This window comes from Urtica dioica, chromosome 5 (assembly GCF_054948205.1).
Source record: "Urtica dioica subsp. dioica isolate 48M chromosome 5, U.dioica_male_clone48M_v1_H2, whole genome shotgun sequence".
NCBI lineage: Eukaryota > Viridiplantae > Streptophyta > Magnoliopsida > Rosales > Urticaceae > Urtica > Urtica dioica.
This window is the reverse complement of record NC_142760.1, coordinates 42088325-42113345: the sequence shown is the minus strand read 5'-3', so window position 1 is coordinate 42113345 and position 25021 is coordinate 42088325. Positions and strand designations below refer to the sequence as shown.

Sequence of the window (25021 nt, the reverse complement as noted above, 5' to 3'; positions counted from 1 at the left end):
ATATGTCTAAATTTTGACTTTGGTGGATGAGGTAGGCAAATTGAAGCCTATATTTGTTTTGTCGTATGCCATGTGATTTGTGAAATGATATAAATACCGATTTCATATGTACTTTTTTTTAATGATAACTAACCCCATTTGAATAAGAAAGAGTCTTTCCTTTAGTGAAAATAATGCAGAAAAATGCTTCTAATTTGTTTTTACTATAAAAAAACATATTAATTTAGGGTTGTTGTTGAAAATATTTTAAATTCTTAGTCACCGTAAAAGAGAATAAGAGTAAAAAAAAAAGGACCATTTTAGAGAGGGACGGAGCTAGTTGAGTGTTTAGGGGGAACTAATTTGGGAAGAAAAAAGTTTAGGGAGCTCATATGAAATTCTCTATTTTAAAATAACGATAAAAAATTGAATGACAATAAAATTCAATTAAATTTTTGTATCAGTCCTATGATGGAATGATTTAAAGAAAATCTTGATGCCGCCATATATTAATCAAGAACCTCCTCCGGCATATCTCCTTTGTCGGACAATTCCTATTGGTTTTATTTTTAATGAGATTTAGGATTTTTGTGACGGAGTTAGACAATTACAAGTTTGTGTTTTGTCCTAGAGATGAAAATTTAATTAACTTAGGTTAACTTTTAACAAAAAAATAAGTTAAAGGTTAATATTTAACCGAATTTTTAGTTAGGTTAACTAAAATTAATAGAGATTAACCGAATTATTTTAAAATATTTCAGTTAATATGTGATTTATTTAATAAATTAATATCTTTAATTTTATTATAATTAAATTAATTAGTAAATTGATATAATTAATCTTTAAAACTATTAAATTCGTAAATAAATTTTAATAAATTTAAAGTTAATAAATTAAATTTTGTTAGTAGATATTATTAGTTATAATTAAATTTAAATAAATTAATTTAATTCGAAAAATAATATATTGTATTATTTTTTATTCAATAAGTCTTATAATTTAGGTTAATCGAAAATTAACCAATTAAAATTAACTGAACGATTAATTTTAAAAGTTTAAGTTAAAATGATAAATTAAAAAATTTATTTAACCGAATTTGCATCTTTATTTGTCTCCGTAATATTTATCCTGTTGGCTCTCATAACCTTGTTAAATTGAGTATTCTTTCTTGTGCAAACAAAATACGGCTGTTAGATTTAGGGAAAAAGATTGTAGACAAATGATTGAGAGTGAAGATATTTTCTCATTAGTGAATCAATGATACAATTGTGTATATATACAAAGACTGGTGATCAGTTAGCTACAACAACTCTAACTGCCTGGGCTGACGTGGCTAACTGATATCAGATGAGTATAAATAGAGCGCGTGTATAGCACGCATGCTTATACTCTAACACTTCCCCTCAAACCCAGCGCACTTGAGCTTGTAACACGAAGCTTGTCACGCCACTCCAAAAACTGTTTGCTCGGAACTGCCTTGGTTAGCACGTCTGCAATTTGCTCTGACGGAGGAACATGTCTGACATCGATTTCCTTGGCCTGTACTTTTTCCCGTACAAAGTACAGGTCGAGTTCGATGTGTTTCGTGCGTTGATGTTGAACTGGGTTGGCAGCGAGCAAGACTGTGCTTTGGTTGTCACACCATATGACTGGTGGCTTCAGAACCGAAGCACGAAGTTCAGATAGTAGTGACTTCAACCAGGTGATTTCAGCAACTATGGCTGCGAGACTGCGATACTCAGCTTCAGTACTTGAACGTGACACTGTCTGTTGCTTCTTGGATTGCCAGGTTATGAGGTTTGTACCAAGATAGACACATAAGCCAGTTGTAGAGCGTTTGTCATCAGGATCTGACGCCCAGTCTGCATCACAGAATCCTGAAAGACTGAGATCTTCAGTTGGACGTAGAAGAAGACCATGGGTGGTTGTGCCTTTTAGGTACCTCAATATCCTTTTAACAGCTCGCCAGTGTTCATCAGTTGGGGACTGCATGAACTGACACACCTTATTGACAGAGTATGAGATTTCAGGCCGCGTGATTGTGACATATTGAAGAGCTCCAACTATTTGGCGATAAGCTTGAGGATCATCAATGGTTGTGCTTCCATACTTGCTCAGTTTTTGTCCACTAGTCATCGGTGTATGCATACTCTTGGCTGTTGACATCTTTGACTTGCGTAGCAAGTCATTGATGTACTTGGTCTGTGAGAGATGAAGACCAGATTTGGTGTGGGTAGCCTCAATGCCCAAGAAGTAGTGAATCTCACCCAGGTCTTTTAAGGCAAACGAGGCATTGAGAGAGTGGATGAGTTGTTTGATGTGAGCAGTATCATTTCCAGTAACCAGGATGTCGTCTACATATACAAGAATGAAGACTACAGTGTTTCCAGCAAATTTCATGAACAGAGAATGGTCAGATTTGGCACTTTGAAACCCAAATGAGAGGAGGGTGTGATGGAGTGTATCAAACCAGGCTCGGGGAGCCTGTTTTAGACCATATAACGCTTTGTGTAATCTGCACACTTTGTGTTCATTTCCTTTGCTGACAAAGCCTTGAGGCTGGACCATGTACACCTCCTCTGTGATTGTTCCATCAAGGAACGCATTGTTGACGTCCAACTGAGACACTTTCCAACCTCGAGAGATAGCAATAGTGAGAACAACACGCACTGTGGTTGGCTTGATAACTGGACTAAAGGTTTCACTGAAATCAAAGCCAGCCATTTGGTGAAATCCTTTAGCTACGAGACGTGCTTTGAGTCTGTTCAACGATCCATCTGAGTTTTCTTTGATTCTGAAAACCCACTTGCAGCCTATTGGATTCCTGTCTCGTGGAAGATCAACCAGAGACCAAGTGCCATTCTGAATGAGAGCATTGTACTCACACTGCATAGCTTTGTTCCAAGCCGCATCCTTGAGAGCGTCGTCTGCCGTGTCAGGCTCATGTATGGTTGTGAGGAATGCTTTAGGCTTGTGAATCCCATGTTTGGCACGTGTTATCATAGGATGAATGTTTGTGGAGGGTATACTGATAGGAGGTTGGTCAAGCCGTGTATAGGGTATTAAATTAGTGCAGGTATTCCTTGTATCTCTAGGTTGAGGGTCAGTGGGTGGTTGAGAGGTTGCTGACATTTGGCTAGTTTGTGTGTGTGAGGAAATATGTGGTTCACTGGGAATGGATGGTGTGAAGGTAGGAATGTGGTTAGGAGTGTGGGTTGGTATTATAGAGGGTGTGATTTGTACTGGTTGTTGGGTATGCTTAGGTGGAGAGAACAATGTGGTGTAAGGAAAAACTGACTCATTAAAGATGACATTTCTGGAAATAATGACTTTTCCTGATGATGTGAGACACTTATAGCCTTTATGGTTAATACTGTAGCCTAGGAAAACACATGGCTGAGACCTAAAATCTAATTTGTGTTGGTTAAAAGGTCTTAGGTTAGGGAAGCATTCACAACCAAATGACTTGAGACTCATATAATCTGGAGGAGATTTGAATAATACCTCAAGAGGACTCTTTCCTTGAAGCACCTGTGATGGAAGCCTGTTATGAAGATAAACTGCTGTCCTGTAGGCTTCATCCCAGAAGATAAGAGGCATTGAGGCACGTGCAAGTAGAGTGAGGCCATTTTCTACTATTTGTCTGTGCTTTCTTTCAGCAAGTCCATTCTGCTGGTGTGAGTGTGGACAGGATATACGATGTTGAATCCCATTTTCTGCAAGATAGGCTGTGAACGCACGGTATTCTCCACCCCAATCTGTCTGAATTGCTTTTACTTTGTGGCCAAGTTGCAACTCTACTCTTGCTTTGAATTGAAGAAAAACAGTGAAGGCCTCTGACTTGTTGTGCATGAGATACAACCAGGTGAATCTGGAATAGGTGTCTATGAAATAGATATAGTACCTATAACCATGTTTAGATATCATAGGAGAAGGACCCCACAAATCCGAATGGACAAGCTGCAATGGTGCTGTGTACACAGTCTCAGATGTGACATATGGAAAATTATGTATTTTTCCTTTGCAACAGGCATTGCAGAAAGTAATATCAGCTTTATTCATGCTTGAATTGAGTATGTTACAGTCAGTTAAGACACTCTTCACAACTTGAATTGAAGGGTGGCCTAATCTATCATGCCAAAGAGAGAGTATCAAGCTTTCTTTGGAGACATGAGGCTTGACTGAACTCCTCTGAACTTGAGCCTTTGACGCCACATTAGCTGAGTGAAACCTTGCCAACATATTTGAGGGAGACTGGAGATTATTGGGGCTGAACGAGTAGAGTCCATTGCGTTGCTTGCCTTCAAGAAGCACTCCCTGTGTTCCCTGATCCTTTACACAGCACGAGTGTGGGTGAAACTCAAAGAATACTGAGTTATCTTTAGTAAACTTTGATACACTCATTAGGTTCTTAGTGATTTGAGGCACATGTAAAATGTTCTGTAACTTGAGTGGTTTCGATTGTGAACAGCTTTGAAACACAGAACTTCCAATGTTAGAAATGGGAAGAGCCATACCATTACCAACGAGAACCTTTTCTGAACCATTGTAGCTGCTTTGAGTGTTCAAATTGGTTGAGTCTGGAGTGATGTGAGCAGTTGCACCAGAATCTGGGTACCACATCGGATCATAGGCAGTTTCTGGAGTGGCTAGATGCATTTGGTGATGAACAGGAGCCGCAAAGTGTCCATTGTTGTTGTAGCCACCAGATTGATCATAGCCATAGTTGCTTCCTTGGTTGCCATAGCCTTGAGTTTGAGTAAAGTGAGCCTGTGGTGGTGCAGAAGGACGGAAGAACTGGTTTTGCTGCTGAGGTGGTCCTGAGAAGGCTTGATCGTATCTGTGAAAGCATTTGAAGGCTGGATGACCTAGACGCCCACATATTTGACACAGAGGCCGATTGTTGTTGGTTCGTCCACGTCCGCGTCCATTTCGGCCACCACGATAGTCATTGTTGCTGTTACGACCGCCATTGTTGGAGCCGCGTCCACCATTGTTGTGACTGTTGTTGGACGAGTCTGATTGAACAGACATGAGATTCGCTGAGTGATTTGTGTCATTGACCTGATTTCGTTTCTCAATTCTCTTTTCTTGAGACAAGAGAAGAGTGATTTGTGTCATTGACCTGACTTCGACTTCAGCAACCGTGTACGGATCAGCTCTTGTTTCAATTGACGTGATGAACGAATCATACTCAGCTCCAAGACCGTCAAAGATCGCTCCAATGTGTGCATCGACAGTGAGAGTATGGCCTACAGATCCAAGAAGGTCAACAATGTTCTTGATCTTAAGTAGGTATTCGTTCATTGACAGCGAATTTTTCTTCGTGGATTCGAGATCGCCTTTCAATTGTTTGACTTTAGTCCTCGTTTGGACAGTGAAATATTGCTGAAGCGTAGACCAAATCTTGTGTGTCTCATCACATCCAATCATGCGTGTGAGAAGACTTTCAAACATGGAAGATAGAAGCCAGGACAAAAGAAGTTGATCTTGCCTCTCCCAGTCAAGAAAGGCTTGATTGATCTGACCTGAGCTTTCATCGGAGGCAGAGATGAATTTCGTTGGCTTTGAAGACTCCACGAGAAAGAGTTGGAGACTATGACCACGAATCGCAGCAGAGACTTGATGATTCCACAGCAGATAGTTGTCGTTGGTGAGCTTGATCGATAGTGAATGAGAGAACACCACTGGTCCAGATTTTGATGCCGCCATTGAAGGCGATTCTTCTCCGATCAGAGTTGGTGAGGATTCGATTTCTGGAGAGCCGAGCTCTGATACCATGTTAGATTTAGGGAAAAAGATTGTAGACAAAGGATTGAGAGTGAAGATATTTTCTCATTAGTGAATCAATGATACAATTGTGTATATATACAAAGACTGGTGATCAGTTAGCTACGACAACTCTAACTGCCTGGGCTGACGTGGCTAACTGATATCAGATGAGTATAAATAGAGCGCGTGTATAGCACGCATGCTTATACTCTAACAACGGCGACTCAATACACTTGCATGTAACTCTCTATAGATATTAAAGAGAAGCCTTAAAAAAAAATAGATTCCAATATTGACCCAAATGAATTCTTTAAAAATATATATATATATATATATATATATATATATATATATATATTGACCCAAATGAATTGAATTATTGCAATAACGATGGCCACATGAGGAATTAAATGCTTAGCTATGTAGTTCAACAGCTCAGTTGGTATTTAAATATATGTACGTATATTATACACACTATACAATTTACCCCAATTTTCATGTATGGCTTTCGTCAATTTCTCATCACTTTCATATTATATATTAATGGATGATATATCTCCATCACATGAAATTCATTGTTGTCAGTGATACGAGGGTGTGGTAGATCTTTTAAAGCACATAGCCATTTGCTTGATATTTTTATGGTCGCAGTGAATTATTTTCCATGAAAATTAGGTTTTTCACCTAAAAAGCTTTTCCCTCTTTAATTTCTGCTTCAACTCACACGCATTTCTTTTATTTATTTTGTCCATACGTTGACCGTGTTCAATAAATAAGTTATCATACATATATTATGATAACTTATTTCACTAGGAATTCCTCTCTAGTGTCTATAATATCTTTATCTTCTCATATCTAGAATCTCAATCTTAATGTATGACATTTATTATAAATTTGGATATTTCATTGCCCAAAATTATATAATTTTTGATATTTTGATACAAAACGCATCCTATCCACCAAGATTTTACAAAATTAATCTACTATTTACAAATTGTACATATTGGTATCTCAAATGTGAGTACTCATGAACGTGAAGTATTCCGTAAAATGGCCATTTAATATGGATTAAAAAACATATATGTTAATCCCAATTCACTGGTTGAAAAAAATGTAGGTTGATAAGTTTTGAATACAAAAAAAGTATGAAACAATGTTAACTTTATTTAACCTTACAAAATATAAGATCACTACTACAAATTATACTTTTATCGATACTATTTTTAACGGTGTTCATGAAAAATGACATACTTGAGATTTAATTTTTAAAAAATGGCCGAAATCTAAATAAAATGTCACGCGTGCTGAATTTTCAAACTTCACGAACTATCGCTAAAAAAAAAATAATATGGACTACTAAAGAGAAATATAAAAGTTTTGAAAATAATGTTTTTGAGCAAGCCATTTTTAGAGTTATGCCCTGCTACTAACTAGGGAAATAATTGGAATATTGACCATACGTAGTAATTATTACATATTATAAGGTTTAATCAGTCGATTAAGTAATTACTAAATTATATAAAAAAATATTATATGTTAAAATTTAAAAATGATTCTTTATAATTTGGAGAATATTTAGTATCATAAAATAAATATTTAAAAAGAATCAAATTTTGGTTGTATTTGTTTTTATTTTTTCCTTCATGAATATGGTACTTAAATTTATTAAAATGAAAATTGGTTCGGATTTTTGTTTGCACCAAATTGCTAGATGTCGTGCAAGCACGTGTATGGATTTTGTAGAAAAGCATTGTTATGGAATTGGTCGGTTGGAAGGTAATGACCTTTCGGTTTATAACGAAAGTTTAATATATTTGGTCAATGCCAATATTATTTTTACCCATTATAAATAGAAATTTATATTATTAAACTTAAAATCGTATGGACAAGTATATAATAATATATGTCCATCATTATTTAAAAAAGATACCAACCTTGATCTATAATCATACCGTATCTCAATTCATCATTTACGGGAAAATGGATACTTCATGAGTGAGCAATATATTTTTTACAATTTCAATGCCCACAAAATAGCTTAAAATTATTTTGTGAAGGATAAAATAGAAATTTAAGAAGAAAATAAAAAACTGGATGGAATAGATGTGAAAGGACCACCACCACCGTAGGTGGTCCAAGATTTATGGATACAAGTTTCAATGGTTATTATTTTTTTAAAGAGAGTTTTGATGATAAACATAAATATATATTTACATCATGCTAGAAATTTGACATGTGAAATTTTTTATTTATATATTTTTATTTATTTTTGTTTGGCGGAGCGGAGACAAGGTGTTACTCCAGATATTTATAAATTAATATACAATAATATATGATTTATCAATTATCACATCATATCTCACAGTTGTCAAATTTAGGTGCTACAAAATCATAGGCAAACATTTAATAATATTTTTACAAACTTTTATAGTGTGAATGACGATCCACTCTTTTTTATGCCCTCCCCAATTTATTCAACCGCGCTTCTTGACCAAGTTCATGTTTAGAATAATTTAACATGCCAAAAAAAAAATAAATACCAAGTAATAAAAATGTGCTAAAATATACCAGATCCAGATTCACAAAAAAAAAAAAAAAACAGAAAAAACAAATTCAGTTTACTCAAATTTAATCATCGCATATTGAATCCAAACCATGTGTCTTATAACTACGCGAAAACGGGCTATTTTTCTAAATTTTTGTTTACCGTTTAAGCAATGTCTATTACATGAAAAAATACAGTACATGTTTTTATAATTACTTGGATATTTACATGATCGCGAGTTTAGATCTATCTAATCGACCAATTTTCCGGAATAAAACAATTTACGTGGTTCTTAGTTAAACAACTATCCAAAACAAAAAGACGTCCGAAACAAAAAAATCACACAACAAAACAAAAAGGTCCAAAATCAGTTCGGAAAGAAAACAAAAAACCAAAAAAAAGCGACGTGTTCACTTCGCAAAATTGAGCTGTGTGAAACGAGTCCATATACAAGCTTACAATGCACAAACGCGTAGAGTAAAAATTAACTGCCGTGAAATACGAGTCGGTTTGTGAAAAGTACAGTGAGGCCTTTGGTTTGTTCACTTCACGTTTGAGCTTCTCTCTCTAAAACCCAAGAACCGTTTTCTCTCTCATCACTTTGCTCTTCCGCGAAGGAAAATATGGATCCTTAACAACACACCAACACCACACTCTTTCTCTCTCTAGAACGAGTATTTGTCATCTTTGTGTCTCATTGCTTCAACGCCGATATATAAATAAAGACACAATCTTTTGATTTATTTTGATCATATCTTCAGGTATGCGATTCTGGGTTTTCTTTGGCTTCACGTTATCTCAATTGGGTTCTGATGTGTTTTTCATTCCGGCCCTTAATTATATATATATGTTTATTATGATTTTGCTCTGTTTTCTGGACGACATTTTTAAGAGTCTTACTTTTTTTTTTTTTTAATTCTTTAATTGTACAGATGAATTCACATGCATGGTATTCAATCAAATTTAGATATGTTTGTTCATGCTATAAATTTATTTTTGGTAAGTTATATATATTGACGATTCCAATTAAAAGTAAATAAATAAAGGAAACAGAGATTTTGAAGGAAACAATAACTCAATCAACTTTGGACTTCAATCTCTGAATTTTATTGTATTAAATCCTTATTGATTTGGGATTCGTATCTCTAATGTTATTCTGAGACATCATTACCAAAAAAAGAAAGTTTTAATTTAGGATACGGAATTTAATGCTTCACCTTCTCAGAAGTAATTCTTAATAGAACAATTTATGCTTTATGTTATTAGATATAGGGAAAAAAAAACAGAAAAAGGAAGGACTTGCGTAAGTTTGAAGAAGTCAATCACTATTTTTTTTTTTCTTCTTCTTTTCTGGATCTGGATTCATCATATTGGTACTGATCATTGATTTTTTTTTTCTTCCTCCGGTGAAGACTAGGGGTGTAATTGTAATTTGTAGGTAAAAATGATGTCAAGTTATAGTGGTGTTCTTGTTTCTGATCAATGGCTTCAAAGCCAGTTCACACAAGTTGAGCTTCGGAGTCTCAAATCAAAAGTAAGTTTATTCCTCTAAATTATAGTCTATTTATCTAAATGTGGTTGATCAAGTAACCAAAGTTTAAATTGCCAATGTCGATGAAAAATTTGGAGAAATTTGAAATATCAAAGGCATTAAAACATTGCAATGACAATGGAATAAAAAATAGATAATGTTGTTTGGACTGAAATTGTATGAACACTTTATCTTTTTTGTATTTTTAGTTTAATTCAATGAAGAATGAAGACGGGAAATTCACGACCGAGGATTTGCCACCTGTAATGGCGAAGCTCAAGGCATTTAGAGAAATGTACTCCGAGGACGAGATCCGAGGTATTTTAGGCGACCAAGGCTCTGATTTCACCGAGGAGATAGATTTCGAAAGCTTCCTTAGAGTGAGTGATTGATTTTATTATTAGTCGACAAAAAATCACGATCATGCCATTCAATAAATGTGTAGACATTTCGGTCTTTGATTTGATTGAGTCGAAATGATTATGGGCAGGTGTACTTGAATTTACAAGGCCGAGCCGCTGAAAAATCGGGCGGTGCAAAGAACTCGTGGGCGTTTTTGAAAGCCGCTACGACCACTCTTCTTCACACAATCAGCGAATCGGAGCAAGCGTGTTACGTGGCCCACATAAATAGTTATCTCGGGGACGACCCGTTTTTGGAACAATATCTCCCGTTAGACCCGGCCACGGACGATCTATTTGACCTCGCCAAAGACGGAGTTCTTCTATGGTATTGATTGATGACAAAATTTAATTATGTTTCTACACTTCCTTTTTAGTGTATTAATTATCGGATGAAATGTGAATTGTTTGTAGCAAGCTTATAAATGTCGCGGTTCCTGGGACGATCGATGAGCGTGCTATTAACACGAAACGGGTTTTGAATCCGTGGGAAAGGAACGAGAATCATACTCTTTGCCTCAACTCGGCCAAGGCTATTGGTTGCACGGTTGTTAATATCGGTACTCAAGACTTGGTTGAAGCAAGAGTAAGTTCGTCTAAATTTTTGCCCATTTTTCTTCTTCATATAAAACTTAAATTTATGTATTTTTGAAGTTTAATATGAAGTTTTTCTGATGATTTCAGCCTCATTTGGTTCTAGGATTGATTTCCCAAATTATAAAGGTAAAACCCAAATTTGATGACTCAATAAGACAGAGAAATTTCTATTCACAGTGATTAATATGTATCAATTTTGCAGATCCAATTATTGGCAGATCTTAACCTTAAGAAAACTCCACAACTCGTCGAATTAGTCGAGGATAGCAAGGTAATTTAATCAAGTTTTTATTTTATTTTTTTTATTATGTAAATATATGAATAGAACTCAAATGAACAATTTAAACATATTCTCCGATGTATTAGGACGTTGAAGAGCTCATGAGCTTACCGCCCGACAAAGTTTTATTAAAATGGATGAACTTCCATCTCGAGAAAGCTGGCTACAAGAAACCTATCACAAACTATTCTTCCGATCTAAGGGTATTTCTTTTCCTAATTTCGTCACACCCCCATATCGATTTATGTGGAATATATAATTAGTGATAGACGATTTTGATTAATCGTGGGAAATTGTGTCCATAGGACGGGGAGGCCTATGCTTACCTGCTCAACGTTCTTGCTCCGGAGCATTGCAATCCAGCCACATTGGACACAAAAGACCCAACTGAGAGGGCAAAATTGGTTCTCGATCACGCCGAGAAAATGAAGTGCAAACGATACTTAACCCCAAAAGACATTGCCGAGGGATCATCGAATCTCAACTTGGCGTTCGTGGCACAAATATTCCACGAAAGGTCTCTCTTCATATCATCATCACTTTATCCGCAATAGTAGTACTATCTTTTTAGTTTACTTGTTGACTAAGAAAGTGTTGATTTGCTCAGAAATGGACTCTCGACGGATAATAAAAAGATATCGTACGCCGAGATGATGACGGACGACGTGCAAACGTGTAGGGACGAGAGATGTTTTCGACTTTGGATCAACAGCCTAGGAATCTCTTCTTACGTCCACAACGTGTTTGAGGACGTTAGAAATGGGTATGTATATATTTTTACATAAAAATTCGTCAATAAATACTTAGGTTAATGTCGCTAATTAATAGTGAAAAATGTAGATGGATTCTTCTAGAGGTGCTCGATAGGGTTTCTCCGGGGTCGGTCAATTGGAAACATGCGTCGAAGCCGCCAATCAAAATGCCGTTTAGAAAAGTAGAGAATTGTAATCAAGTCGTTAGAATCGGAAAACAACTAAAGTACTCATTGGTCAACGTGGCGGGAAATGACATTGTACAAGGAAATAAGAAGCTCATACTCGGTAATAATTAATCCTATTTTGTTACAATCTTGAATATTTTTACCTTTGTCCGGATGTGAGTGCAAATATACTCTAATCTTAATTTTTTGGGGACTTTTGAGCAGCTCTATTGTGGCAATTGATGAGATCCAACATCCTTCAACTTTTGAAAAACTTGAGGTCTCACTCCCAAGGAAAGGAAGTTACTGATGCCGATATTCTCCGTTGGGTTAATAAGAAAGTGAAAAGCACGGGACGAACGTCTCACATAGATAGCTTCAAGGTTCGATTATCCCCTTTTCGCTGGTGATTATAAAAATAGTAATTATGTATTTTTCTTTTAACGCGGAATTTACTCATCTCTAGGATAAGAGCCTTTCAAGCGGAATATTCTTCCTCGAGCTTCTTAGTGCGGTCGAGCCTAGAGTTGTCAATTGGAACCTCGTGTCCAAGGGCGAAAGTGGTATATGATTTAAACACACCCACACATACACATTTGAGAGTGTCACAATTTTCCCGTTAAGTGAGAGTTGATGAATTTATTTTGTTTTGATTATAGACGCCGAAAAGAGGTTAAACGCGACATACACAATCAGCGTTGCACGAAAGCTAGGTTGTTCCATCTTCTTACTGCCAGATGACATAATGGAGGTACAGTTCTTACATGTTTTATATCATTATAAATCTAACAACATACATGAAAACTTATGTCAATCAATTAAAAAAAAATAAGTAATCAAACTTTTTCTCTTTTTTTCTTTTTTGGTGACTCTTAGTTGATTGATTTTAGGTCATAGCGACCAAATACTTGATTTCGGTTTCTAGCCTCGCCGCTTATTTTGAAACAAAATTTTCTAAGCTATGAACTTTTCTTTTTTTGGGAGCAAAATGATGATCAAGCTAGTGACTTGGTAGATTATTTTAGGCATTTTAAAAAACCAATACTAATCTTTTCACGGAAGTAATCCCCTAAGAAACTCAAAACATAATTGTTAACTTAAATAAAAGCTGAAACTAGTTTGAATTCTTAAGAGTAAAGTTGATTTTTAATGATAATTTTTAAGATTATAAACAAGCTATTTAAGCTTATAATATGTTTCAAGCTATTTTGTTGTATAATATATCACCCAAAAAAAAAAATTATGCTTCTATAAAAAAATAAATAAAATGCTACAGAATTAGTTCTGAGAACTAAAATGTCACTTCACACAACAGTTTACCAGCCACAAAGTCGAGATAAAATAACGACCCGACTTGTTCAAAAGTACAGTAAAAGTCACATTTGCCGCGAGTTTAACGTTTAGTTATGCTTCTGTAAAAAAATGCTACAAAATTAGATCGAGAACTAAAATGTCACGCCCACGACAGTTTATAAGTTCGAAAGTATAGTAAAAGTCAAATTAGCCACGAGTTAAAAGTTCAAAATTATAGTAAAAGTCAAATTAGCCGCAAGTTAAACGTTTTTTTTTTTTTCGGGTCCATTAGATATATAATCTTATTTAAAGTTTTGGATTGTCATTTAACCAACTTTTAGTAAGTTTTTGGTAAATGACCATGATTAAAAATATATACGCTTAAATTGACTGAAATACTCTATAAAAACGTTGGTTATATACCTAAAATTTAATTAAAATTAACAAAACGTTGACTATTTACGTAAAATTTACAAAACGTTGGCTAATTAGTAATTCGTTTTGTTTTAATTGGTTAGTTTGCTAATTATTTGTTTTTTTTTTTCTTTTTTCTTTTTTTCAGGTGAACCACAAGATGATCCTCACATTGATGGCGAGCATTATGTTTTGGAGCCTCCAACAACCGGTCGATGACGTGGAAGCTCCGTTCTCGCCTTCGACAGACGCCAGCGTGGCCACCACGGCCTCGACTCCGGACGGGTCCATCAGCGGCGGCGAGGACGAGGTTTCGTCTTTTTGCGGAGAAGCCATCTCCAACTTGAGCCTCGACGACGCTGCCTCCGACACCACCACCGAAGCCGAGCTCTTTCCCGGGCCCGCGGTAGAACAAGAAGAAGAATAATTTCGAACTAAGAAAAAAAAAAGTTTTAATTAAAAATTTCTTAGTTCAAGAAATCAATGTGCTTTGTGAATGAGTGTTATTGTTAAAATGGAACGAAAGAGAGGGTAATAATGTTAGAGTTTGACATTGTAAAGATGAGAGGTTAGATGTTAATATAATTATTCTTTTTTTTTTATTTTATTTATTTGTAAACTTTTGCCGTTGAGTAGGCTCTTGAAGACATAAGATTTTGCTGATATCACTAAGTTTACTTACTTGTAAGGACATAAGACTGTGTGTCCTAGATTTTAATCGAAATTTCTTAGTTCAAGAACTTAATGTGCTTTGTGAATTAGTGTTATTGCCAAAATGAAACGAAAGAGAGTAATAATGTTAAGAGTTCGACATTGTCAAGATGAGACGTTAGATGTTAATATAAATATTCTTATGTATTTATTTGTTTATTTAAAGACTTAGAGAACATTTTTTTTGCTCGAGTAGCTCTTGAAGAAGTTAGATTTTGGTGTTACTTGTAACGAAATTTTGTTTCTTGGAAAATAAAAATGGGATTGGATATGGATGTCACAATTTAAGTTTGTTTTATGTTTTTATTATATAAAAATGAGACTTTACTAGAAAAAAAAGAAAAAAAAAAGAAGAAGAAGCATAAAAGCACCATAGAAATCTACTATCACAATAAAGGATAGTTAATGCTATTTTTGCAAGGATGCCTTTCTAATGGGGTTATTAGTTAATTTCAGTTAACTTGAATTGATTTTTTTTTTAATTATGTTTGAAATTTATTAGTATAAAAAATAGTTTTGCTACTATTATCTTTAGCCAAGTTTTTAATTGGTTTGCACTTAAACATGTTTTATTTTTTGATGAAAAGGGGTGAGGGCCTCGGGTAAAACCTTTCCGGTAAACCCTTTTCGGGGAATCCGGAGGAGGAAAGAGCACCCTCAATATCATTAATCAATCAATAGCTTCCGCCATAATGAGTGGTCGGATAACATCGGGAAATCCCGGCCACCAAGCATTATTCAAATTACAATTGCATCCTTAATTAGCTAAGGCATGTGCCACGTCATTTCCTGTTAGCTTACAAAAAGAAAAATTACAATTTGAAAACCGTTACAAATATTCAAAATTTCTCTCAAAATTAGTCACTATGAAGAATCTGCATTTTGACGCCGCCTGAGCTTGTTGATGACGGTTTGGCAGTCCGATTCCACTACGACGTTCTCGAAGCCCATGAAACGACATTGACTAATCCCGTAGCGGAGGGTATTCTCATGCACCACAATGCTCGTTGTCCCTCTCCACTTGCGTCGTGTTGTTCGGTATTAGTGGTAAATTTTGAGTAGCCTTGAAAGCGGCAAAATAATCACGAGCCCATCCAACAGTAAAATCCGTCGAGAGGAGGGTATTCTCATGTACCAATTTATTTATCCTCTGCCAAATACTCCACCACATAATAGCAATTTTCTCGAAATCCTTTACTTCCAAGGCATAAACTTTCTCCATACAAAAATAGTAAAACGCGGGCCAATTGTCGAGAGAATTTCTAATTTTGTAAGTACTGACCTTTCGGATATTGTCGAGGAGAGTGCAGCCCCATAACGCATGGTACGTTGTTTCCTCGGCTTTCTTACACATCGGGTAATTCTTCATATATTTCATGCCATGGCCGTTGAGATTTACCAAACGTCTTGACTTTTGGAAAGAGATTGAGCCCCAGAGTTTCTTCCACCACGGAGAGGGGCTTGGGCTCGAGGTATCCACTCTTGACAGAGTAGAGACCAGTGTCCTCGTGGCTCCAAAATATCTCGTTAGGCGTGTCGCAAAAAAAAGGCCATGGGATAGATATAATCGCCTTAGCCTCTACCTCATTGAAAGAGGTTTCGATTAGTTCCATATCCCACTGCACATTATCGGTGCGTAACTCGGCCACCATTGTGTCATCCCGGAGGGCTGATATCGATGCCCCCGTTGCATACTCGCCAAATAGATACATGCTAATAGTTATTTTCCCCAAAGAAAAGAGGCCTGTAGTTGAAGTCACATTTGTTTCGCCAAAAGCGATTGATGCCTACATAATCTGTCCCACTTTCTGAATTCTAATACGCAATCTTATTGCATTTATTGCAAAAGGTATGACGTTTCCAAATGTGGCATTTATGATAATTTTCTCTCCCCAAATGAAGTCACCTCTGTACATCTTCTTGCCACGTGGCTATGAACTCAGAATCTTTGAAAAACGACATGTCGTTGGTTACAAAACGACACGTCGTTGGTTCTCTCCTCTCTCGTACCCATTGAGAAATGCGTCTTCCAAAACAGAAACTAACTTTCGCTTCTCTCGGTGACTTCAACCCGGTAAAAATCTCCTCTTTTTTTTTTTTTTTTTTCTCTATACCTCTATCTATATAAATAGAGATTTTTGCTTTAAGTGAATTTCGCGTATTCCTGAATTCAATTTTCTCTTTTTTCCCTTAGGTTTGTGTTTCTGCTGAAAAAGCTTTGAATGAATTTTTTTTTTTTCCTTCACATAAATTTCTGAAATTGTTTGTTTTCCGAGCAAATAAAGAGCTAGATATGAACTCTTGAACACACGCATTGGAAATCGTTTCTTCAATAACTATTTTGGCGGTCGAATGTTTTCTTCTTTCGAATACAAAACTCTGTTTTCATTGTTCACTGTAACTCTTGAATTTTCCTTAGTGTGTGTGTGTGTGTGTATGTTTATTTTTTTTTCTTTTTCCTTTTAGGTCTATAGAAAATAATGTATTCCTCAGATGAAGATGAAGACGAGACTTTGCCTTCGCCGGTGGATAATTACCACTTTGAGGACGACAAGAAAGAGCCGGTTTCGCTCTCGGTTTTGCCGGTTCAGTGGACCGCGAGCTCTGAATCGGCCGATAGTGAAGCCAAGATCTTCATCCAAGGCGACGCGGACAATAAGCTGATAAAGGTTTACAAGCCGGTCGTGGCGTGGAGATTCGATCTCTCGAACGTGAAGCCCGAGATCTCTGTGCTCTTGAAGGGAAAACAACAATGGATCAAGCTCGCCAAGCCCAGGAAGAGCTACGAAGAGACGATTAGGTCCGTCTTGGTCACCGTGAATTGCCTGCATTTCGTGACGAGGAACCCCGAGTCGTCGGCGAAATCTTTGTGGGACTCGCTTTGTAAAGATTACGGGTATTCTGTTATATATACTTTTTTCGAGCTTTTTTTTTGTTTGGGATCGAGCTATGACGTTTTTTTTGTTGTATTTATTGGTGTAAAAATTTAGAGTCTGTAATTGTTTGTTTTTTTGTTCGCAGTTCGTTTGAGGTCAGGCCTTCGGAGAGTGATTTGGCGGACCATATTTCGCTGATCACCGAAGCTGTTAAAAGGGACAATGCCTTGGAAAAATCCAAGGTCTGTAATACAACACGCTGTTATCGTGATTATCTTTTCTGTGTTTGTGTTGCCACACCAAGTAACCGAAGAATCCGCATAGAAAGTTGAAGTATATTTTAATCAGTTATTCATGGCTGTCTTCAATTTGATATGTGTTCTTTTGAACAGTTTTTGGCTGACTTTCTCAAGGGAAAGCCGGGAAAGAGAAGACCCGCCGAGGTAATATCACGCTGCTTAGTATATTCTATCTTCCTTCTCATTGACTAATTTTTAGCCTTTTGTGTAAACGATCGATACTCTATGGATTTCTCAGGAAACTAAAGCTAAATCGAGGACACAATTCATAGTTAGCGATTCAGACGATGATGGGATGGGCGTCGGTGGGGAAGGGGACGAGTCGGATGAAGAAGATGAAATGTTCGATTCTGCTTGTGCTATCTGCGACAATGGCGGCGATCTTCTTTGGTATGGTCTAATTATGAGTATGTCTATTTTGTTATATGAATAAGCTTTGCTTTTGTCTTTTCGATGGATGTTGAAACAATTTAAGATAAACTCGAGTCTCATCGCCTTCATTAGAAAGTGGTAGTGTTATGAATGATTGTTTGAGAATGGATATGAACATGGATGATTTATTTTTCGGAGTTGATAAGTAATCCAATTTTTGTACGTGGCACTCTGATTTGGATAATGAATTAAACTTTGACAAAGAAGTAGTGGTCTTGTTCTTAATCTTTTTTGTTAACTTGTTTAGTCTACTTTTTTCTCCCTGATTGGAAGCAGAAACTTAAAAAGCAAACTCTCGCGAGGAATGTGAATAAAGCTTACAAAGAAAGAATACCTTTAAGATTAAGTCAAATCCCATATTGTTTACAGAGACTTTAGGAAGGGTTTTTAAAAAATTTGCATATTTTGGTAAGTGTAAAGGGAATATTGGTTTTTCTTTATATAAGTTTAAAAGGGAACATTGTTATGGAAAAACAAATTTTTTTTCTTACAATTTATTTTCCTTTTGTACTTGCTACCGTACGAACTTCTAACTTAGATGAGGCTTCTGCCAATAATTTTACGTACGACTGGTGTTGATTGTTTTTTTTTTTTTTTTTTTTTTTTTTTTTTTTTTTTTTTTTTTTTTAATATTTTTGAAAAATCCTATGTTGTGATCTGCTACAGCTGTGAAGGAAGTTGCCTTCGGTCGTTCCATCCGAGTCCGGACGAGGATGAGAACTGCGATTCTCTCGGCTTTACCGAAGAGGAAGTACAAGTATGGGTTCTTATGTGTATATTTTTACTTTCGATCACCATGTCATGATCCAAACACATATAACATTCCCACATCGTGTATTCATATCGAGTTTTATCTTATTTTTACTTTTGGTGTCTGTCTTCGGGAACTATATGGTTTCTTTCTCGATTGAACTTTGCAGGCAACACCTCTGTTCTTGTGTAAAAATTGTGAATACAAACAGCACCAGTGCTTTGCTTGTGGGAAATTGGGCTCCTCTGACAAATACTCTGGTGCTGAGGTACGAGGCTTTATATGGCGTATCCATTTTGAAGTTTCGATAGTTTCAAGACGAAGGAGTTGTGACTTGCAGACAAGGCAGTTACTTTGTTTATAATCCTAATAGTTTATATTTATTTATCGATCGATGTAGGTCTTTCAATGTGTTTCTGCAACGTGTGGCTACTTCTTTCACCCGCGTTGCATCGCAAAATTGATCCATGAGGATGATAAATGTTCCACCGAAGAGCTAGAGAAAAAGATAAAAGCTGGCGAATCGTTTACTTGCCCGGCTCACAAGTGCTGCGTTTGCAAACAAGGAGAGAACAAAAAAGATAAGGAGCTTCAATTTGCTGTTTGCAGGCGATGCCCTACAACGTATCACCGAAAATGTTTGCCAGAGTGGGTTTGTTGTCATATTTACTTCCAATTTTTTTTTTTTTTTTTTTTTTTTTTTTTTTTTTTTATACATAGCGACACGATGCTTTCTCAACGTCATATTGATACTCGAGTTTATTGTGATAGAGAGATTCCTTTTCAAAACGAAGACGATGATGAAGTTGTACCAAGGGCCTGGGAAGGTCTGCTACCGAATCGTATTCTTATATATTGCTTGTAAGTGGTTTATGTTTGCTCTTTCTTTTCACGATTTTCTAGGAAGTGGCTTGCTAAAGGGGTTTTTTTTTTTTTTTTTTTTTAATTTTTTAAATTCTTTTTTACCTTGCTTAGGAAGCATGAGATTGATGAAGACTTTGGAACTCCGAGCCGAAACCATATAATATTTCCTGGTGCTGAAGAGGAGAAGAAGAAGAAGAACACCTCTGCGAAAAGGAAAACTATAGCAGAAGGGAAAAGACCAAAGCAAGAAGATAAGAAGAGAATCGATACGATAAAGGAAAGAAAAACTGCTCAATTCAAGGACTATAAGAAGCAATTTCCTGCGCTGAAAGTTGAAGCGCGAGTGAGTTCTGGAAAAAAATTAGGTTCTGGAGATGGCAGTCTCAGGAAAGTAAAAGTAAATGCTTCGGCTAAAAAGAATCTAACGTCTCAGGGGACCAAGAGAAATAAGCAATCAATTGGTAATAAGCTCTTTGCACTTGTCTGCAAGGATTCAGAAGCAGAAGACGAAGATTCATCAGATGACGAGTTTGACAGGGCCGTAGAAGTTCCGTTAAATGCCGATTCAGAACAGCGGTATCTATTCTTCTTCCCATAACTATTTACCAAATTAGATTCTAAAATTGTCGTCTATCCTTTGAATATTCATATTCGCATATTCAAAGTCTTAATTACTCAGATCATGAGTTAGATTCCATCAACTTATAAATCCATGACTGAATCTCAGGTTTAACTCTCTTGCTATACAGGGTCATAGATATTATGAAGACTGTTGAGTCTGAAATAACTATGAAAGACATTAAAGCACGGCTCAAAGTCCCTCTTACCAATCAGTCGTCTCAGAAACAGTGCAGCGAGGAAAAAACTGTCAGCGTTATGAAGGTGGAGAACATGGTTCAGGTATATATATATATATATATCATTAAAATTTAATCGTTCAAATTTGTGACTTCTTATAACCGAGTATATTCTACTTTTATTATGTTTATGTGCAGGCTGTTAAAGCAGCCTTAGAACATTGTCAGAAAAGAGGCAATATTGAAGATGCGAAAGCTGTGTGTGGTCCAGATGTTATTAAAAACATATTGAAGTGGCGGGTAGGCTAATCTCGATTTATTTGTATATTTATTTCTATTTAGTTTTTTATTTTATTTTTATTTTGTCTGGTTTAAGGTTAAATGGCTTAGAGGCTTTTTATTTGTTCCATAAACAAGTTCTAGGATTTATGAATCATCCGCATAATGTATCTTGATTTACTTGACCTGTAAATCAGTTTGTATATTTCTCTCATTGTCAATTGTAAAGAATTCGCGCTGTATTACTGTGAAAAACTCTGCAAGATTACTGTTTCTATGCCCGGGAGTTCTACATTTTTTTTTATTGACTCGGCGGCTTGTTTTTATTTTGTTTTACTTGTAATCTCAGGGAAAGTATAAATTTTATCTCTCTCCTTTTCTGCATGGAATGCGCTACACGTCGTTTGGACGCCATTTCACAAACCCAGTTAAGCTCAAAGAGGTAATCTAGTTTCGTGGTTCTACTTCTATATGCTATCCCAGAGTCGAATCGTATTAGTATTTTACATCTTGTCATATATTTTTTTTAAAAGAAATATATGTTGTTCATAATTTAGTGTAGAACATGTTAGAAGACGCGTCTCAGATACTTCATTAACTAGGGATTCGTTAGAGTATTTCCGTATTATCCCAAGATCACATGCAGATATTTCTTGTTCTCTTCTCTTTTCTCATTCTTTGTAAATGCTGACTAGATCGGGCTTCTGGTCACAAGTGAGAGGCTTTCTCTTTCGATGACTCTGTCCATCCCATATATGCACACATTTTTCTTGCGATAAATGTTGAAGCTTTCACAATGTCGTCTTTAATTTGTTTTGATTTCGTGTTGGGAGGAGGCGAGGAACTCTTATGACTCCTCTATTTTGTGGACGTACTATTTTTGACTGCAACATTTTTTTTGTTCTACTCCGTTTGCTTTTATCTCCCTTAATTGATATCTGTTATAATTATTGATTCTCACTCATTCATGTTAAAATTAATTATCATTTTGCTCTAGTTAAAGTAATGTTGAATTACTGCATTGAATCCTTATCCTTAATCCATGATGATTTGGGTTGCAGATTGCCGATAAACTACAATGGTATGCAAAAGATGGTGACATGGTAAGATTTAGTTATTCATTCCTTTTATGTATGTATAATTATTATTATTATTATTATTTTACTGTAAGGTCTATTCTTATATTTCATTTGGCTTCATCAGATTAACAAACAATCTCGTTTTCATTGATTTATTATAGAATCTTCAATGCAATGAGACCATACTTCCAACAATCGTTAAGATGAAAAAAAAAAAAAAATCTTCTGAACTTCTGAAACATTTTTAAGTTTGGTATATTCGCATTTATTAATGATTTGTAAAAATACATTTTTTAATCCAGAATGCTATCTCCAACCATTTAAAATAGAAATACAAACTGATATATCCACATCTAAATGCTGTTTTTTTTTGTGTTGTTATGTCGATGACTAGACAGTCATTAGCTTTGACCTTTCAGCATTTGCTTTTTGACATTTTTTCGTCATCCTTTGTATCGATAAACAGGTGGTGGATTTCTGTTGTGGCTCTAATGATTTCAGCGTTTTTATGGAGAAGAAGCTTAGGGAGCTCGGGAAAAAGTGTTCATATAAAAACTACGATATTATTCCGACAGGGGTAATATTCTTTCGTTTTCCATCTAACTTTTATTTATAAACAGAACACATATAATCTCTTTCAACTGCCATTTTTCTAACACTTCTTGATGTTGAACTTTCACTCGGTGGGGTTTTTTTTTTTTTTTTTTTTTTTTTTTTCAACTGGCCCGGTTGCGTTTTGTTTGTTTTTATTCTCTGCTCTATAGTTGTACCTCAAGATACACCCGTTTGGTTGATAGATTGGAGAGGAGATAATGTATAAATATTTCGTAATTTGCAGAACGATTTCAACTTTGAGAAGAGAGACTGGGGGACCGTCGATCCGAGAGAGTTACCGAACGGGTCAAAACTGGTAAAGAGAAAAGAAAAAAAAGTCTAAATAGTTTCTATCGGAAGCCGTGATCATATTGTACTATTCTTGAGGCACTCAGATACTTTCGACATTGTATTGTATATCAGATCATGGGGTTGAATCCTCCTTTCGGGATAAAAGGAGCCAAGGCAAACGTTTTCATTGATAAGGCTCTCCAGTTTAAACCAAAGCTTATTATACTTATCGTGCCAGAAGAAACTGAAAGGTACTTAGCTTCCAGTCCCCCACAACTCTCTCCTGGATAATCATAATTTATTTTTTTGTTTCGTAATCTTTTTTATTAAGCTGACTCTTATTTTTTTTATTTAATTTACTAGGTTAGATGAGAAGGAAACTCCGTACGATCTCATTTGGGAGGATAGAGAAATGTTGGCTGGCAAGGTAGAGAAACTTATTCCTTTTTCCTGAGCTCTCTCTCTCTCTCTCTCTCTCTCTCTCTCTCTCTCTCTTATATATATGTATGTATATATTACCTTTTTTCTTCCTTTTTCAGTCATTTTATTTGCCTGGATCGACGGACGTTAACGAAAGAACAATGGCGCAATGGAATTATAGAGCGCCTCCGCTCTATCTATGGAGCAGAAAAGATTGGACCAACACACACAAAAGGATAGCCGAAAAGCACGGACATATCTCCAAGCTACGACGAGATAAGGCCATCATGGAGAGATCTGACCATCGGATCGACAGCGACGACGATGATTACGCCGATATGGACGAAGATGACATCGTTTTGCCAGAGTCAGACCACCCGAAAGGCCGCGAACCCGAAAGAAAAGGCAGAGAAAGCCCGCCTCAGACCGGAGGTCACGGGAAGAATAAGCCGATCGATAAAAGCTTGTCAAGGAAGAGGGCAAATAGCCAGCGCAACCAGGGCTGGCAAAAAAACAAAAGAAAAGGAATGGATTTAGTGCCAACAGAGCAGAATTACGACAGCTTTAGAGATCTCCATAGTCCGAGAACAAGAATATCGCCTCCTTATACAGTTCCACCGGAGCAGAATCACAACAGCGTCAGAGATTTTCGTAGCCCGAGAGTAATATCGCCTCCTTATTCGGTGGAGCAGAATTACGACGACGATGACGTCAGAGATTTCCATAGCCCGAGAGTATTGCCTCATTATACGTCCGGCGGCCCGAGCAACACTGACCACCGCGACGAGCCTTACGAACCCGGTTCTCCGTCGCAGATTGCGGGCAGAAGGTTCGGCGACGAAGCTCATCAGCGTTACACATCATTCGAGCCCGAGATCACGAACCTTACTACGAGGCAGCCGAGAATCGAGACAGAAGATTTCCCGTCATCGTCGATGTCCGCTCGAGCTCCATCGCAGGATTATCTCCCGGGTCGTCGCGGCGGCGGCGGCAGACAGAGAACGCCGCCGATCCATTCTTCCCTCGAGAGCGAAATCCCACCGTCGGATCGCGCGTGGCACCGATCGTCGCCGCAGCTGCCGCCGATGGCTTCGTTTTACGATGACGCGATCCCGCCGTCGGATCGCAGCGGACACCACCGGTTGCCGATCTCTGTCGTCTACGAGAGCGGAGGGCCGGTGGTGGGCCCGCCTGGGGTGATGTGGCCCACCGGCCGGGCCGAGATGATGCACCGGACGAGCATCAGCGCGTGGGGTTCCGAACCGACGAGAATGTATGGTGGGGACAGGAGGTTCGAACCGGGCCCGGGCGGCGCGGGCCCGCCACCGTTGGCCTATCCTCCGGGCTCGTACCCGGGCCACGGCTCGGGTGGGTGGTTGGACCATCGTCCTCCGGGCTTTTAGACTCGAGCCAGTCCTTTTTTGGTAAATCCAATCCAATGCTTTTTTTTTTTTTTTTTTTTGGTAGTATCTGCAAACACAAGACCATTGTGAAGAATGACTTGGACTAGACCCTAGCATTTTGAATCAGCCTTGTGTTTTTTTTTTTTTTGTGGAAATGGAGATATTGGGCTAGTAGCTTCGGTTTTTCGCTTCTAGTACTTAGTGAAAGACTGTCTCTTTGTCATTTGCTAGACTAGCATTTTAAATTAGCCTTGTGTTTTTGTGGAAATGGTGATATTTGGCTAGTAGCTTTGTTTTTTGCTTCTAGCGCTTGGTGAAAGATTGTGTCTTTGTCATTTGCTGGACGTGTTTTTAATTTCGTTGGTTTCTGTTAGGGTTGGAGACATGTGATTAAAGCTTGTTAATTATTTTTTTTGGTTGGAAAGTAGAGCATCTTATTCTTACTTATCTTTTCTGTGAGTGGGACTAGAAAGAGGACTTTTTTTTTCTTCTTT

General features: G+C 36.9%; 2 protein-coding genes across 4 annotated transcripts; both read left to right on the top strand.

The window, feature by feature from the left end:
• Positions 1–8807: 8807 nt before the first annotated feature.
• On the top strand, positions 8808–14394 carry LOC149398663 (fimbrin-1-like). Of its 2 annotated transcripts, none has more exons than XM_089615202.1 (15): positions 8808–9057; positions 9714–9830; positions 10037–10207; positions 10318–10556; positions 10643–10814; positions 10913–10951; positions 11028–11096; positions 11192–11308; positions 11411–11622; positions 11713–11868; positions 11946–12145; positions 12250–12407; positions 12491–12587; positions 12684–12775; positions 13880–14394. In XM_089615202.1, the coding sequence occupies exons 2-15, from the start codon at positions 9741–9743 to the stop codon at positions 14156–14158; spliced, it is 2091 nt and encodes a 696-aa protein (XP_089471328.1). In that variant the 5' UTR covers positions 8808–9057; positions 9714–9740; the 3' UTR covers positions 14159–14394. The 2 variants fall into 2 exon arrangements, with proteins under 2 accessions (XP_089471328.1, XP_089471327.1); XM_089615201.1 differs by having other exon boundaries at positions 8809–9057; positions 9709–9830.
• Positions 14395–16479: 2085 nt separating this feature from the next.
• On the top strand, positions 16480–24951 carry LOC149398662 (protein ENHANCED DOWNY MILDEW 2-like). Of its 2 annotated transcripts, none has more exons than XM_089614794.1 (19): positions 16480–16516; positions 16909–17338; positions 17464–17560; positions 17711–17761; positions 17856–18007; positions 18716–18806; positions 18970–19068; positions 19201–19448; positions 19572–19661; positions 19776–20240; positions 20414–20564; positions 20660–20761; positions 21090–21182; positions 21802–21843; positions 22286–22396; positions 22658–22729; positions 22837–22955; positions 23068–23131; positions 23244–24951. In XM_089614794.1, the coding sequence occupies exons 2-19, from the start codon at positions 16923–16925 to the stop codon at positions 24525–24527; spliced, it is 3747 nt and encodes a 1248-aa protein (XP_089470920.1). In that variant the 5' UTR covers positions 16480–16516; positions 16909–16922; the 3' UTR covers positions 24528–24951. The 2 variants fall into 2 exon arrangements, with proteins under 2 accessions (XP_089470920.1, XP_089470919.1); XM_089614793.1 differs by lacking the exon at positions 16480–16516 and adding an exon at positions 16598–16636.
• The last annotated feature ends 70 nt before the right edge of the window (positions 24952–25021 follow it).